Raw genomic sequence first — 15,669 nt, forward strand, 5'->3', positions numbered from 1 at the left:
AAACACACCCAGTCGATGCTCACACCGCAAACAATGAATATATATATATATTTTTTTTAATTTATTATAAATCTCATTATATTTCAAGCTAAGTTTTAAATTCATAATTGTAAATTTACAAAAAAAATCTAACTCAATTTGTTCAGTCAAATTGATCCCCTCCTCCAAAAACCAAAAGGCTAAAAAAAAGTGTAAATTTGCTCCCATTTTAAGATATGTATTTAAATAATGTTCCAAATGTTGGCTACTTGTTTTGTCATGTTGCCCCCTAGCTCCTTTTCTATGCCTTCGTTTTGTATTATTTATATCAGTTTGTTATTGTTTATCATATATGTATCTCTTTGTACTCTGTAATCTCTTTATTTTTTATGTTATTTAATAACAATAACTCTTTCCAGTGTAGATACTGTGTAATTTTTCCATTATTGTATTTTTTTATTTAACTGATGTAAATATGTTTGATTTTTAACTTCTATTTTTATTTGTAATAATTATATTCCCGTCTCCTGTTTTCTTGAGCTGCTGTAATGCAAGAACTTCCCCCATGGGGGATCAATAAAGTTGATCTTATCTTATCTTATCTTACAAGTGATGTTGATAAATTGGTGATCAAAGAGGGCCCCCTAGCGGCTGAAAAATCTACTTCTAAAATTATATTAAGAAAATAGATTTTTGGAATACACCCTTGAAAGAGCATGAGTGGCACCACTGAGCTCTGTAATATCTAGGAATAAACAGACCCTTAAACTGTTTGTAAGTTCTGAATCCAGTCTGCTGGAATAGGAACTAGTCCTTTTTTGAAGAATATTTTTGGGCAAGTACCTTTATTTTGACAGGATAGCTGAAGATAGACAGGAAATGCACTGAGAGAGAGACATGGGTATTATATGCACAGATCAATAGGATCAGGTGGTGGTTTGGCGGCAGTAGCTCAGTCTGTAGGGACTTGGGTTGGGAACCGGAGGGTCGCCGGCTCAAGTCCCGGTGCAGACCAAATATGGAAGTTGGTCTGGTAGCTGGAGAGGTGCCAGATCACCTCCTGAGCACTGCCGAGGTGCCCCTGAGCAAGGCACCAAACCCCCTCCCCACCACCAGCTCATGAGCGCCCACTGTGGGCCGCTCCGTCACTCTGACATCTCTCCATTAGTGCATGTTCATAGGATCCTGTTTGTGCATGTGTGTATTTCAGCCTATGTGTGTGTGTTGCATGATAAACAGAGTGTAAAAACAGAAATTTCCCTTTGCGTGGATCAATAAAAGTAAAATCTTAATCTTGGGTCTGGTCACAGGTTGGACTCCCAGTCCCAGTGCAACCTGTAATGTAGCCTCATGCACATGGGGCACCTGCTCCACCAACCGAGCTAAACCCGCGCCCTGTGAATGGGTCTTTTTAACGATGGTCTTGTTATTTTCTTCACAGCAAAGTATGTGCAACACAATAACAGGGGACCATCAAACGCATAGAAAGTGGTTTCTGTTAAAGTAATTATAGTTGTTATAAATGACAAATATCGGATTTTTCAAATGAAGAACACCATGAGTCAGCATCACTGCCAAAGCCATTTTATTGCTATTTAAAGTGACTACATCGAATCGAATAGCCCTAATAAATAAAATTTGAAGAGCTACAAGAAATGAGTTTGTGACAAGCTTTACAGCTTAATGTACCGTTTATTTCTTTCCATCCAGCTAGAGTGAAAGATTTGTGAAGCAAAACAAGACACAAATCAGCAGGAATTGTTAAATAAGTTAATATTGCTCGTTATGCTCACCATTTAGCTTAAGTTAGGAAGACAGTTTACGACCATATAAAAACCAAGTTCGAAGCAAATTGAAAAGAAATGGACTCGCCATGACTAATGAAAACGGAGAAATGCAATAAAACATTCCCCACTGCATTAAAAAAAAATCTTCAAAATATTTCCAAAACGCTAACCTGGCCTGTGTACCGTACAAAGCCTTGTGCTATACTGCTATTCTTATAGGACACCTAAGCAATCACAAGTTCCTGATAAAACTGTATAAAATCGTTTTCATAGTATCAATCTGAAAAAGACTGGTGAGTGGCACATGAATACAAATTATCACTATATAATTACAACATTTACAAGTCAAGAAAATATGTCAGACGTCGACATAGAGTGTAGCTTCAAAAAACTATGTCAATCATTAGCAACATTGTCTGGAAAAAAATGTCCCCAAAAGGCACAGACAGAAAAAAGGTGAACCATGCGAATGAAACAAAAAAACGTCTTTTTTTGTGTGCAAGGAAGCAAAACTCAAGTTTAGAATAATGACTTAATACAGCAGATTGTTATAGCTTTCCCTCTTCATTACAGTACTGAGTACTGTATGTGTGTATTACAATTAATCGCATCCATTTACTTTCATTTTTAGGTCAAAGCCTTTTTTGGCCACACAGAGAACAGAAATATCCAGATGTACATTCATGATATTTACAAGTATAAGTTTCACAGAGTCATCCGGGCTTCAAACACAATCTGTAGGCTCCAATGAGATTGCTAATCCAGTTTGTTTTTTTACAAAAAGTGAGTCTCCTGTGTAAGCTCACACACACACACATTACTGAGATGATTTCACTGAGCACAGAGAGATGATTATTGAGTAAACCATGTTACACCGGCTTTCTGTAAATCCATCAGACATCCTGTACATTCATATCCTTACATTTCTGTGCAACATCATCGGGCCTTTTTCTAGCAACAATGTAGCTTTTTAAACTAAGGCATTGCTAGCAAATAGCCGCTATGGAAGTTACAGTTAAAGACACTCCTTGGCTGCAGCTTCTGTACCATAAAGTGACACTCGACTTCTCGCCTGAACCAAATAAGGGCCACTTCTCAGTTTTAAAAAAATCAATATTGGACTGATTGACTGGTTGCATGTTTACTGGAAGACATGGTCTACAGAATAGACAACAAACAAACTCTTCACCTTCAATTGGCCATCATAGACTTTACTTAAACCCTGCTTTGCTAGCACACATGGTCCATTATCAAATTCCCAACTCATCTTTATGAGAAAGTCTTCATTCCTCAGATTCATCACTCATCTGCTTCCCTTCCTGTTACAGAGGCTCTCATTGTTTCTTTCTCCTTGGACTTTCTCGTACTCCACTTTAAAACGCGCTAGTCAAAGTTCATCACACATACTTTGGAGAACACTTGCATGACAGAGGAGAAAACATGGGGAGTTAACAGAGCGGGCAATACTCCACTGCTTCACCTTCATGTCTCTGAGAGTCGGGTTTACAGTCTGCTTGCCACATCTCTGTTGATTTTCCTCAAACGTTTCCCCCTCGAACAGAGCTGAATCTCTGTGGATGATACAGCTAATATTACACCAGGATACAGTAGAACCCACATTGGATTTGTTACATTGTTCCAGTTTGTTATGCCAAGGTACATATGTCCAGTGTACTACATCGAGTAACTTTGTCAATCCTCAACGCATGTTGTTCCCAGGATATTCCTGGGAAAATAGTCACCAGAATTGTCAACTGAGATGGGAAAGGTGTGGCAGTAGGCAGTAGCTACAGTTCACAGCATACACAGCAGTAGAGAAACAGTTCCTGGTTGAGGTTAAGTTCAGTAGAATCCCAGTCTACCTTTCCTGCCAAGAAGTGTTTTCCTTTCCCACCTCAAACAGCAGGGGGCGATGTGTGTCTATCTATATTTTCCAGTTTCTAAGCCTCATTGCCTTCCTGTACAGCACCCTGATTGAGGTTGTGTTCATACAACTGGAACGGTCCTCTTTCTCCTGAGACTTGGAGGGATTCTCATTCCAGTTGAGTCGCTGTTAGTTCTTGATCTCCAGGATGGATGGGTTGTGGTCCAGGATGGACAAGATGATTTTGTCCATGTACTGTCGCAGGCGTAAGTTGATTTCCTCCTGCTCCTTCAGGGCCTCCATTAACTAAGGAGAGAGGAACATGTTTCAGTTCATGAACAAGGTTAACTATAATCTTACCGTTTTTAAACCGCACCATTAGTAAAAACAATAGACTTCTTGGTCATACAGCTCAAATATTTCATACTTCTTACTGGTTATGTACAAGTTCTGTTTTGAAGAGATGCTGCTTAATGCTAACATTTATTTAATGAATAAGGAAAGTCTCAACAATTCTGATTAATCATTTAATCATTTTGTAAATAAAATGCAACAGAACAGGATAAAAATGCTCCAGGCGACAACATCACTTGAACAACATAAACAGATTACAGGGGCTAGACTCAGAGTCTGTATTTAACTAATTCTTCTCTAATGTAGTTAGAGGTGCAAACCTGACACAAAGGGTATTTTATCAGAGGCATTGTAAGTATTTGGTTGGTGTGTATGTGTGAGAAATGGCCACGGTGATGACCTCCATATTATGCAAATTCAATTCAAATGCATGGTTATGTCATATCTAGAACACTGGGCTATGCTGTGGTATGTCCCAGAAAAAAACAAAACAGTTTTGCACTGTGAACTCGTTAGGGTAAAATCCGTTTAGAAAGCTTGGCAGTTGTAACGTTACCTGGTCTCTGGAGGCGTTTTCTATCTCTGCTGCTAAAGACTGGGCCTTGGTCTGTGTGGCAAACAGTGTCTTTGCTTCATACAGACTGAGGCTGAGGATCTGACCGTTGAGCTCATCGTTCTGCTCCCTCAGCTTCTGGTTCTCCTAAAAATACAGAATCAGGACACAGTGTAGAGGAGAGCGAGAGAGAGAGGTGGGAAGAGAGAGAGAGATCAGTATAGCTGCACACGTGTAACAGGAGTGATGATGCTTTTAAGAAGCAAATGGTTGCTACTCTAGCCTCACTCAAGCCACATGACATAACACAACGCTTTGTATCTCAGCCAGCAGCAAACACAGCAATGCATGTCTATTTTGGCAACACCTACAGGACATTACACAGGTTAAGCGTGTTACAGAACAAACTGCTCCCCTGCTGGTCTGGTGTGTTATAAAAGCTCCATGATTGAGTTGCCCTCGAGTGCTGACACGAGGTCAGTTTGCTTTCCCCATTCTTCTGTTCCTACTCATTAGTCAGGGAAACTGCAGAACTGACCCCAATTCAGCTCGGGCAGGCTCATTCTACTCCGTCGTGATTAGTGGTTAATAATCAGGAAGTCAAAGTTCACGGAAGCAATTTTACCATCAGACCAGGACGGAGCCAGGCCCCAGACAACAGCAGGTGCTGGAATTCAGGGGGGAGAAAGTCCTGGGACACAAATCGCTGGACACACACACACACACAGACATTTACAGAGGTGCACTGGCAGACAAAAAATAGTGGGCTAATCTTTGTGGATGTCACAGGCTGTGTGGCTAAAATTACGGCTTTAACGATACAAAGCTACAAAAGTGAAATACTCTGAAGTCTAAACCTGCAGGAAGAAGCTTAATATAAGAAGTGGAGATATTGAAAGAGAATCACATAAAAATAGATTAAAAAACATGATAAAGTTTGGCTGAGGCTACACGAGTGCAACCTTATCATGTTAGTCCCTGATAAGATACACTCTGCAAATCAGCAATTCTAACTGACTGGCTATGCGTTCTTTAAAGATTTACAAGTTACAAGGCTAGACTGCTTTAGTTCTTACTGATTTTTATGCTGATTTTTGTCTCTGAGAGATGCTCAATATTATCTGATGCATGCAACTTCAAGGAGCATACAACTTGTTCTTTCACTAGTCTTATCAGGAGGGACATGTGAAAAACACTCATCTACTCCCTTATCGCTGATGTTTACTTTGCATCAGGTCTGTAGACTTTGCAGTAAAGTAACTTAGTCACAGCATTTGAGTATCTAACTGTTGCAGACAAATGGCCTTGTACTGAAATTAAGAGAATATACAGAACTTGTTTTGTCTATAATTCTCAGAAATGTTAATAAATCTAAATCAAGATAAGCCAGGTGAGCTAAATGGTGTTTTTAAGGAATGAGTCAGATCATAGATTCTTATTTATCCCCCCTCTTTTTATTTGTCTTCTTGTTCTACTTCGCATCTGTAGCCATCAAAGGAACAGTGAGGCTCCATATAAGAAATCAGTGAACTTTATGTCTCTCTAGCAGCAGATAAACTGATTTATGATGTCAAATGGAATCTGTTATACTTATTATAAGAGCACAAGTACACTGAGCTGTGGTAAATATACTGTATCTTCATTGTTTAATACATCAGTCACTTTAACATGTGGCATTCATCAGCTGTTGGACTTTGTTCTTTTATAAAAACAAATCTGCACAGTTTGTTAATTAATGTTAATTTTACTTTTGAACTTCTAAACTCGCTCTATTTTTTTAAATGTGTATTTCATTTTGTGTACCTTTTAACTTTTTTTACATTGTTTCTTTGCTACACAGAGATGACATACAAATGTGCATTGTATCTCGGTATAATGACATTATGACCCATCTAATTCAAGGTGAGCATGTATTATGCTTTACCGGAAAATAAATGTTCACCAAAATGAATTTGCCTTTCATTTAAAATCAAAATTAACATGACAGAAACAGAAATTGTGTCAGAAATTATTACTCAGCATTCATTTCATTCAAGGGTATAAATATGCAGCCTGCTTTGAGATTCAATATCTCTGTGCATCTCGTACTCTTCAATGCATCTAAATCCAGGGTTTTTCTTCTGACAACAACATAGTGATAGTTTTACCTGCTGTCTCATGTTAAGATATTTAAAAATCATTCTTAATGTATCACTGCCTCCTCAGGGGAAAAAAACATTTTAGAAATCTGTACGTCAGGTGCCATGTGTGGAAGTGTTTTAAGGTTCGTTGGCATTTTAAAGCTCACTCAGTAGCCTCATTAGATTACCGAGCTGCCTATGCACAAGATATCTGAATGCATCATTTCATCAGTACCTGCTTGAGCCTCTTGACCTCGTGCTCCAGCTCCACCTCCCTGGTCCTGCAGTTGAAGTCTGCCAGACTGGAGGAAGAGCTGCGGCTGCGTCCAGGCCTTTCTGTCTCCAGCTTGAAGAGTTGCAAATGCTCCAGCTCACGACGCAAGTCCTCTATCAGCTAGGCACAGAGAAAGGACGGATGAACAATGTTACATAATGACAGTGCAGTATTTTGGGGGAGTACGTGTGTGAGCCAGTAAAAATGCAGCGAGGGAGAGGGAGAGGGGAGTGAAAAAGAGGAAGCAGAGTGAGCAGAAGAGCAAACAACCCACTCTGTTCATGCATGTGTCTGATTGCATAAAAATGTCCCTCCCACCTCCTGCATGTCTTCTTTTTCTTTCTGAAACTGGTGTCTGTTCTGTCTCAGTTTGTCCATCATTTTCCTGTAGAGGTCCATCTCATCCTTCAGGCGCAAACTGGTGTCCTCCAGCTTATCTGTCATCCTTTGCTTCTCCTGAGGAAGGACAGACAAACACTCATGAGAGAAGCCTCTCTACTTACAGTATACAAACAATCGATATTTGGCTATTTAAATGGGAAATCTTGGTCAAACATTTAAGAGTTGTTAGGCGAAGATGACAGAAAACGGGTGCCAGGAAGATAGGTATTATATCAAAATAGAGGTATGCATTACATTTTTTCTGACACCTTAACTTGTCCCAAAAACCAACCAGTCCCTCATTGTGTTTGTGAGCACGCATGTTGATCGTTTTATCTGATGATTATATCATTTTGAAAGGGACAAGGGGAGTCCACAGACCCAGGCCTATTTCAGTATTGTTATTTTAGGGCCCTATTACTCAGTGTACTTTAATGTGAACTCGCTAATGTTTGGCCTCTGTCTAATGCACAGTCGTTTTCTGCATCTTAAAGATATGCGCCAGATTTGGGTCTGATCACACTTTATTTTAGGACAAACCCACCCCTGGGTGCTAATGGGAGCACACACGTTCATTTGCTGTTTAAAAACTGTGAGGGCTTGGCGTCAAAATGACAACTGTGTCAGGAGCAAAATAGGAAAGACGCCTGTTCCTTACGCCAAGACGCTTTGTCCCGAGCGTACGATTGGGCCTATAATCCATTGCTCTAAACTGACACTGACTCATATGACATAATCTGAGGCAATTTGTCAGATTTCATACAGCTCTGTTTTAGGCAACAAAAAGGCTTCACACACCCTTTTTTCAAATATTCATATACAAGGTAAGAGGAAACAAAAATATACAAAAATCAAGTACGTCTTACCTCATCCAGTTTCTCTGTCTGGGATTTGAGTCGACACATGTTCAGAGAAAAGTCGCTGTTCTCGTCCTCCAACAGCTTCACTCTAAAAACACAAAACTCTTCTATATTAGTTTACTTTCTTTATAAGCTCAGGGTTTCTCATCGTCAGCTAGAACACTGTATAAGCAGACGTCCACAATAAATGCTGAAGCTCCAGAGGAAACAGACTAACCCCCCAGGAGGCATCTCTAAGCTCTGATTAGCATAACATTTTACATTCTGCATTTTCTCTGAACAGACAGGAACGTCAATGTCCACATCCAGGGGATTTAGAGGCAACTCGGATACTATTTTCTCAGATTATTTTCTCCCAGTTATTAGAGCATATCAAGCAACTGATGCAAACTAAAGACATGTTGCACAGAGGCATTGTTTGTGCGTTAGTGTGTTTCATTATATGTGTTTCTCACCGGTTTGTCAGCAGTTCCAGCTGTGTGTTTTTGTTTCTCTCCATCTTGCTGTAGGCCTCTCGGTGTCGTCTCAGCTCAGCCTGCAGAGTTTGTTCTGCTCGTGTCTCCTGGTCCTTCAGCTGCTCCTCCAACTCATTAACCCTGAGGTGAAGAACACATCAGACAAAATTCATTTAATAGAGAGTATCATAACTGAACTAAAGGTCACTTTTTGAAACAGTGAGTACTCAGTGAATCAACTACGGCTGCATGCTGTTGCAGTATGTCTTGAAGAATAGAATTAGGATTAGACTTTCTGACTCTACCTGTGAACTAGTTGTGTGTTCTCCTGCTTCAGCTTCGACTTGAGATCACCGTTCATCAGAATCTCACTCTCCAGTTCTGCCACCTTCTTCTCCAGAGAGCTCACCTGCCAGACACAGATGCAGTTTCAATGAACCTGAATGTACACCATAAAGTTATACACATTAAGGGATATAACTGATGCATGCTCAAAATGCTGTTGCCAGTAAGACTTTGGATATCTCCTTCAGTAGAAAGACAAAAGGGTAACATAAATCTACATTGGCACTAAAGAACACAACTTTGCATGAGTCATTCTGATTTTCTCAAGTTTTTAAAGGCTTGAAAATGCTAAGCTCTGTTGTAAAATCTGCAGACGTTAGTGGTATCCTGACAGGGCCCATCCTATGAATTAGCATTCTCAGTTTAAGCTGCACACCCACCAAGAACAGCTGTGCTCCCTCTGTGATTGTTGAAAGAGCTTCCTTACATAAAGGACTACTGACACAGATAAACATATTAAGGATAACAACACATTCCTACCTTCTCATTGATGTCGATGTCACAGGAGTCGATGCTGTCCCTAAACAGGTCTTCTGTGCTGCCATTGCTGCTGCTCAAGTTGCTGTTATGAAGCAGCTGCCTGCTCGACACACAAACACACACACACACACACTTTAAGAAATCTGTGGGAACATCCAGGTCAGGACCAGCTGGTTCGGCTGTGTGTGTGTGTGTGTGTGCGTGCGTGAGAGAGAGAGTGTGAGAGAGAGAAACTGAGAAATGGAAGGGGGTTTGTTCTGTTCTGCAATGATGTGCCAAGTAGAGAAGCTGGTGCAAACACAGACACCCACACAGGTGTGTGTAGTTCTCACTCAGTCACACAATCAAGTGTGACAATCATGGCGTGTTGCGAGTACAGCTGCCCCCTTTCACTCTAATGGAATAACTTGAGAAACACTTCTGATCCATTTCTGAGATTAGCATTATGGAGAGGAGAGGAGGAGAGGAGAGGAGAGGAGAGGAGTGGAGAGGAGAGGAGAGAAGAGGAGAGGAGAGGAGAGGTAGGGAGTAGAGGAAAGTCAAACAGTGCAGAGAAGAGGAGACAATAAAAGAGAAAATAGAAACAGAGAAAGTCCTGAAGATCAGATAAAGAGAGCAATAAGGAGGAAGAAGAAATCAAACCAGACAGAGAGTACAGTAGACTGAGCAGAGGAAGAGAGCCAAACCTTATATTGAAAACATAGATCAGGTCTGACAGGCGATTTTCACTATGTCACTATAACTCACTTAATGTGGGTAGAAATAGCACAAAGGCCTGGATACACGAAACATTTCACCCAGTACGAGGGAACAGAGAGGGAAACATGGCTGCCACTGAAAAATCTCAAGTCCAAAATCTTTTTCTCACCTCGAGGGGAAGAAACTGAAGATTTTTACAGCAAATGGATCAGACCAGATTAATTCCATATATGTTTCTCTGAATAATTAGTTAGTAATTAACCGTCTGTTAGAGCACAATGGGCAGCTGATTGATAAGGAAGCAGTGTTATCTCGTGTGTGTGTGTGTGTGTGTGTGTGTGTGTGTGTGTGTGTGTGTGTGTGTGTGTGTGTGTGTGTGTGTGTGTGTGTGTGTGTGTGTGTGTGTGTGTGTGTGTGTGCGCGTGCATGTGTGTGTGTGTGTATGCCTATGTCAACAAACATGGCCAACACGTGCAGCAGAGGCTGTATAATGTAGAAACACAAAGAGTACAACTTGGCGACCTTTTTCTCAACCAACAGAAGCACACTTTGACTCAAGCACGCACGCACACGCACGCACACGCACGCACACACACACACACACACACACACACACACAAAGATGGATGACCTACCTTCCAAATGCTGTGCTGGAGATTTTCCTGTTGGGGCTACAAAAGAGAAAAGAAAAAAGAACATTTGTATCAGAATCAGTTGCCATGGATATGTCTAGACTTGCAGATTCACACTTCACAGGAACTACCTGCTGATGACAATTAAGATTTTGGCTTTTCAGTGAGGCTGGTTTGTAGGAAAAACAAAGACAGAGCAAGAGGGGGAGAGAGAGAGAGAGAGAGATAAAGAAAACACTGAAGGACATGTCAATGATAACGAAATTCCCCTCCTGGTTCAGTGAGCGGGATTCCTGTTGGCTCAGCGATTGTCTCAGAGGGACAAACGCCTGAAGACTCTTTCTGTCCGATGTGTCTGTCTGTGCTGGGTGTCACATTGGATTAACAAACAAGAGTAAAGTGAGTGTGAGGTCACGCAAAAGACACTAGATGTGGACATGAAAACTAAATTAACAGCTTCTGGTACGGCTCAATTAAGACAGTAAAGTAGAATAAAGACAGGGTCGTCACAATACCAGAATTTTAAAGATAACACGATATCAACAGCTGTTGTGATACCAGAGCAAGAAGAATTGACGTACTGAAATATTACGTGTTGTATTTCTGAAATTTAGACAGTTCTCTCTCTCTCTCGTTTGAAAATATGATACTATAGTACTATCAACTATTAAAGAAACAGAAACTTGTTCAATGGAAGACGTGGTATAGAAAAGTATCAATCATTTTGCCAACCTTAAACACAGAATGAGAGCAGCTGCACTGTACAGTGAAACAAGATTTTTAACTGGGCTTTCCCCCCCCTCCCCACTATTACAGTCACATGAAATAACTTGGTGTGATTTTCTTTTGTTCTCAGGATGATGGGGGTTATTCTAGTTAATGTCAAATATTAATCTTAAAATCGTAAAATATCACGCAAAACGTCTCAAATTCAATTATTCTCATTCAAAGACGTCAAACAAACCGTGAAGAAGATCGAAACAGACATGTGGCATTCAGGGCAGACAGAAGTTGTTGGAAAAAAAAAAAAAATGAATCATGAAATGTAACTTTTGACTAAGAGAGTGGTACAAAGCAATAAGTGACAGGAGTGTCTAACAGGCTGATCTTCCAGGAGGATCCCTACAGCACTTAGATAAAGCACAGAGTGTATAATCCTGAGTGACAAAAAAGATTACCCTGCAGCTGCTGTTTCAGTTCCCCCAGTGTCCTCTTTGATGAACACTGAGAGGACAAACTTGGAATGGAAAAAAGGACTTCTTTGTTTTTAATCTTTCAAGTGTCATCTACACAATTTCCACACATCAATAACCGAACAACATTCACTCGTGTGAAAGTCTGTGTGCTTCTGGGTCAGCCAGTCATATATTATCAGTGCTCATGAGTACAAAATAAACGAATGGAAAGGTCAAAAGCCTTACAACAGCAGCTGCTTCTTGTTCTTACATGTATAACTTCACATTGGATTTGTTTTGTTAAATTGTTGATGCTTTATGTTTCATTGTAATGTGTCAAACATTTTACTTAGTTTTTAGTGAAATGCTTTACAAATAAAGTCATCACTGGTATTATGGGATTATTTTAGGGGTTTTGCTGTAACAGTTGACCCAGCACCACCATATCCCCCAATAGTTGAAATGTACAGTTCCAAGTACGGACCAAAGCATTTAAATTGGGTCTAGCTTCTGGAGAGGTGAAGGGTCACGTCCCAGGCACTGCTGAGGTGCCCAAAAGCAGTGGTTCTCAACTGGTGGGTCAGGACCCCAAAGGAACCATGTGACAGTGCGCCTGAAAAAAAAATAGTGCCAAAAATGTCTTTCCTCTGTCACGTGTCATGTTTGAAGCGTCTCATTTTCATAACATAAATCTGAAGGGTTGAAAAATGTCTGAAATTTGCATCACGATTTTTCATGAAGGAGTTGGCGGTGAGTCCTGAGGCTGGACCAGTTGAGAGCCATTTCCCTAAAGCAAGGCACCGAATCCCCCCCAAGTGCTCCGGGTGCTTCATGTGCAGCCTCCTAACTATGACCTCTCTCCTTTAGTGCACGTCTGTAGGATACTGTTTGTGCATTCTTGGCCTATGTCTTAGAGGCATGTTCAATAACAGAGTCAAATAAACTACATTCCTCTTCGGGGTTTAATAAGGTATGTGCCAAAAAAAGGAAGAACATGACTCACCGATATCCTGCAAATATGTCTTTAACCCAAAAGAGTCTGTTTTATAAGGACTTTGGTTTGATGATTTTTTTTTTCTCCCTCAACTTAACCCATTATTAAATTAAACCCCCAATTGAGTGTGGGGTTTCTCTACTCGTGATTGATTGTGAAGTTAATCTTTAAATTCTGCACTCTGCTTCGCTGCTAAAGCCTCTTCCTCTGACCATTCTGAGTCAATAAGTCATTCTTTGAATTGATCCAAATGGTCGCCTGTTTCTATTTTTAGACATTTTCATATTCATTCACATAACCTGCTACGTGTGCCTTAGTATTTAACCACCCCATCATGAAAATCTGTTCTCTACTCCTTCATATTCAGTCTGTATCCAATCTTTAAAAGCCTACAGTTCAAAGTAATTTCTACATCGATAGCATCTCGCTCACTCTCTTATTCTTCCTCTTTTTCCACTCTCTAATTCTTCACTTCTGCCCATCACTTCTTCATTATTCATAAAGGGGAAGCAGGGGTCTAATTAATGAAGACATGTTGGATTATAGAGCCTATCTCCTCCAGGGAGAGAGATCATGCAAAGTCAGCCGAGAGTTCAAGTAACAAAGACAGAAAGTTTGCACTAAATTAAAACATTATTCAGCATTTATTGTTCTCTGATAACTCTCGTGTGTGCATGTGTGGGCACTCATGTTTGCAGGTAGGACAGTGGAGCTGTTAATGGTCACCCTGGATTATGTTTCCAATAATAGACTCCCCATTACAATAGTGATGAGGTAAGTACAGGAGCGACAGCCTTATATAACGATCAATAAATGTTTGTGGGCATGTTGGTTCATGTGTGAAACAAAAGAAGGAACACCTTCACACCTGTGTTACAGTGTTAAATCACTATTATTTCATTATACTTAGCAAGACAACACAGAGCAAGATGAGTCAGAGTCAATCCGAGTCAGTCCAATGTGAATGGATCAATACTTTTTAATTGTCTGTGTAATGCATGAATAATGATACATTTCATAGCTGACAGCTTGTATAGTTTGTGTTAAGATTTTGTTTTTTAATTTACTCTTCCCCGCCTGAATTATTAGCACTAATTTGCCACAGAAATAGATTTCACTACCTGATTTCATGAGACGCTTTTCTTCTTAGAGTTTGTCATCGTGCAGCTGCTGCAGGACGTTTCATTATGTGACAACATTTCAACTAAAAGTGACAGAACACTCTGCAGGCATCAAACACATTTTTGTGATTTGATATGATGGGCCTAACGTCAGAAACCATCATGGTGGTCCGTGGGAAAGGTTTGAGGTGGTTTAGACGTTATAAAGACGTTAACTCAGACACCTTCTTCTTATTGAAGTTGAACTAAAAGCTTGAATTTGGTGTGTGTTTATTCTCTGTAATACTGAGTTGTATGTGTTTTTGTGAGCATGGGTTCGACTTACCTGTTAGCCTTGAGGTTTTTAAGGCGAGCCTCCAGGTCATTGAGCAGGTTGACCTTCTTGCTGCACTGAGAGCAGTAGACGTCCATCAGTTCACCGGTGTAATGCTGACGCACCTTACGGGGAGTCTGGCCAGCACTGTAAACACACAGACACACACACACACCGTTCTTATCGTCCAAGGCGCTCAGAACAAGTAAATCCACATCTAACTGGCTTTCATTACGTGTGAGAACATGCAACTACTTTCAGAGCGTGTACAGAAATGAGGCCGCCAGGACAAGACACTTCGAGAAGTGACATAAATAACGCCAATAAAACTGAAAGAGGAACAAAGAGCGATGTCAAAGACTGAGAAGGAGAGTACAACTCTTATCATTAATGAGATTATCTACATTGTCAGGGCCAAATGATGTGCTCAGAGAAAATGAACACCTGAAAATATATCTTGCAGTCCAAGTATAGTTTGTTGTTTTACAGAATTTAGAGGGGCAGATATATGTAAAGTAAAGGCACTTAAGGCAGCAAAACAAAGAAGTCATGTAGTCATGTTTTGCCAAAGAAAGTAGGAAAAAAATGTTTAATACATCATCACTTTCAAGGTTCAACATAGACAAGAAGGCACTCTTAATGATTGTCCAATAACATCATAAAAATGATGTCATTGTTTCCTCCCAGCGAACTGTTATTAAAGTCAACACCCAGCCCAGAGTTTTTAAATATAAACCACAATACCTTTATGGTTTAGGAGGCCCTCCACCATTATATATATGAGTGTACCTTTAACCCACTTTGTACTGTAGTCATTCAAACTTCTGTCCCATGCTGAGCGGTCTAAGACTTCCTGTAAATCCAGGCCTCATTTTGAATTTAAATCTCCATGCCGACTCCATTTGGGGAGTTTTGTCTGCTTGGTATGCGTGGAAGGAGCATGGAGCGGTATTGCCTCTCTATCAGGCGGGAGACTTAATCCTATTAAACACAGGCCTTTGATGAATATTAATGTTACCTTAAGGGCAAAAAAAAAAAACTCTGAAGCTTCACTTCTGGAGTCAAGTCTCCGAATAATACGAGTCAGGTAATGATTGTGGAGCTCACAAACTGGAGCCTTGACTCTGGAACTGCTGGAAGTGAAGCAACAAAAACTGATGAATGTCTGCATCATAACTCAACCTATTAGCAACAATAGAAACGTCCATTAACAGATGAATTTTTTAATTATATGCAGTGGTTTCCAACCTCTGGTCAGCAGACTGATACAGGGCAGCCAAACA

The 15,669-nt window shown here is 40.3% G+C and overlaps 1 protein-coding gene across 3 annotated transcripts in view; it reads right to left on the minus strand.

Moving 5' to 3' along the window:
• Positions 1 to 1,547: 1,547 nt before the first annotated feature.
• rab11fip4b (RAB11 family interacting protein 4 (class II) b) overlaps positions 1,548 to 15,669 on the minus strand; it is a 53,770-nt gene continuing 39,648 nt past the window's right edge. For 2 of the 3 annotated variants that reach the window (XM_065958242.1, XM_065958256.1), the window contains 11 exons: positions 14,399 to 14,533; positions 10,787 to 10,822; positions 9,453 to 9,552; positions 8,933 to 9,036; positions 8,628 to 8,768; positions 8,179 to 8,260; positions 7,250 to 7,387; positions 6,893 to 7,051; positions 5,163 to 5,243; positions 4,541 to 4,684; positions 1,548 to 3,936 (listed from right to left, as the gene is read on the minus strand). In XM_065958242.1, the coding sequence (XP_065814314.1) occupies positions 3,820 to 3,936; positions 4,541 to 4,684; positions 5,163 to 5,243; positions 6,893 to 7,051; positions 7,250 to 7,387; positions 8,179 to 8,260; positions 8,628 to 8,768; positions 8,933 to 9,036; positions 9,453 to 9,552; positions 10,787 to 10,822; positions 14,399 to 14,533 (1,237 nt within the window). In that variant the 3' untranslated portion in view covers positions 1,548 to 3,819. The remainder of the gene's footprint in view (positions 3,937 to 4,540; positions 4,685 to 5,162; positions 5,244 to 6,892; positions 7,052 to 7,249; positions 7,388 to 8,178; positions 8,261 to 8,627; positions 8,769 to 8,932; positions 9,037 to 9,452; positions 9,553 to 10,786; positions 10,823 to 14,398; positions 14,534 to 15,669) is intronic. The other variant, XM_065958251.1, reaches the window with a different exon arrangement.

The sequence above is a fragment of the Labrus bergylta genome, chromosome 1 (genome assembly GCF_963930695.1).
Source record: "Labrus bergylta chromosome 1, fLabBer1.1, whole genome shotgun sequence".
Taxonomy (NCBI): domain Eukaryota; kingdom Metazoa; phylum Chordata; class Actinopteri; order Labriformes; family Labridae; genus Labrus; species Labrus bergylta.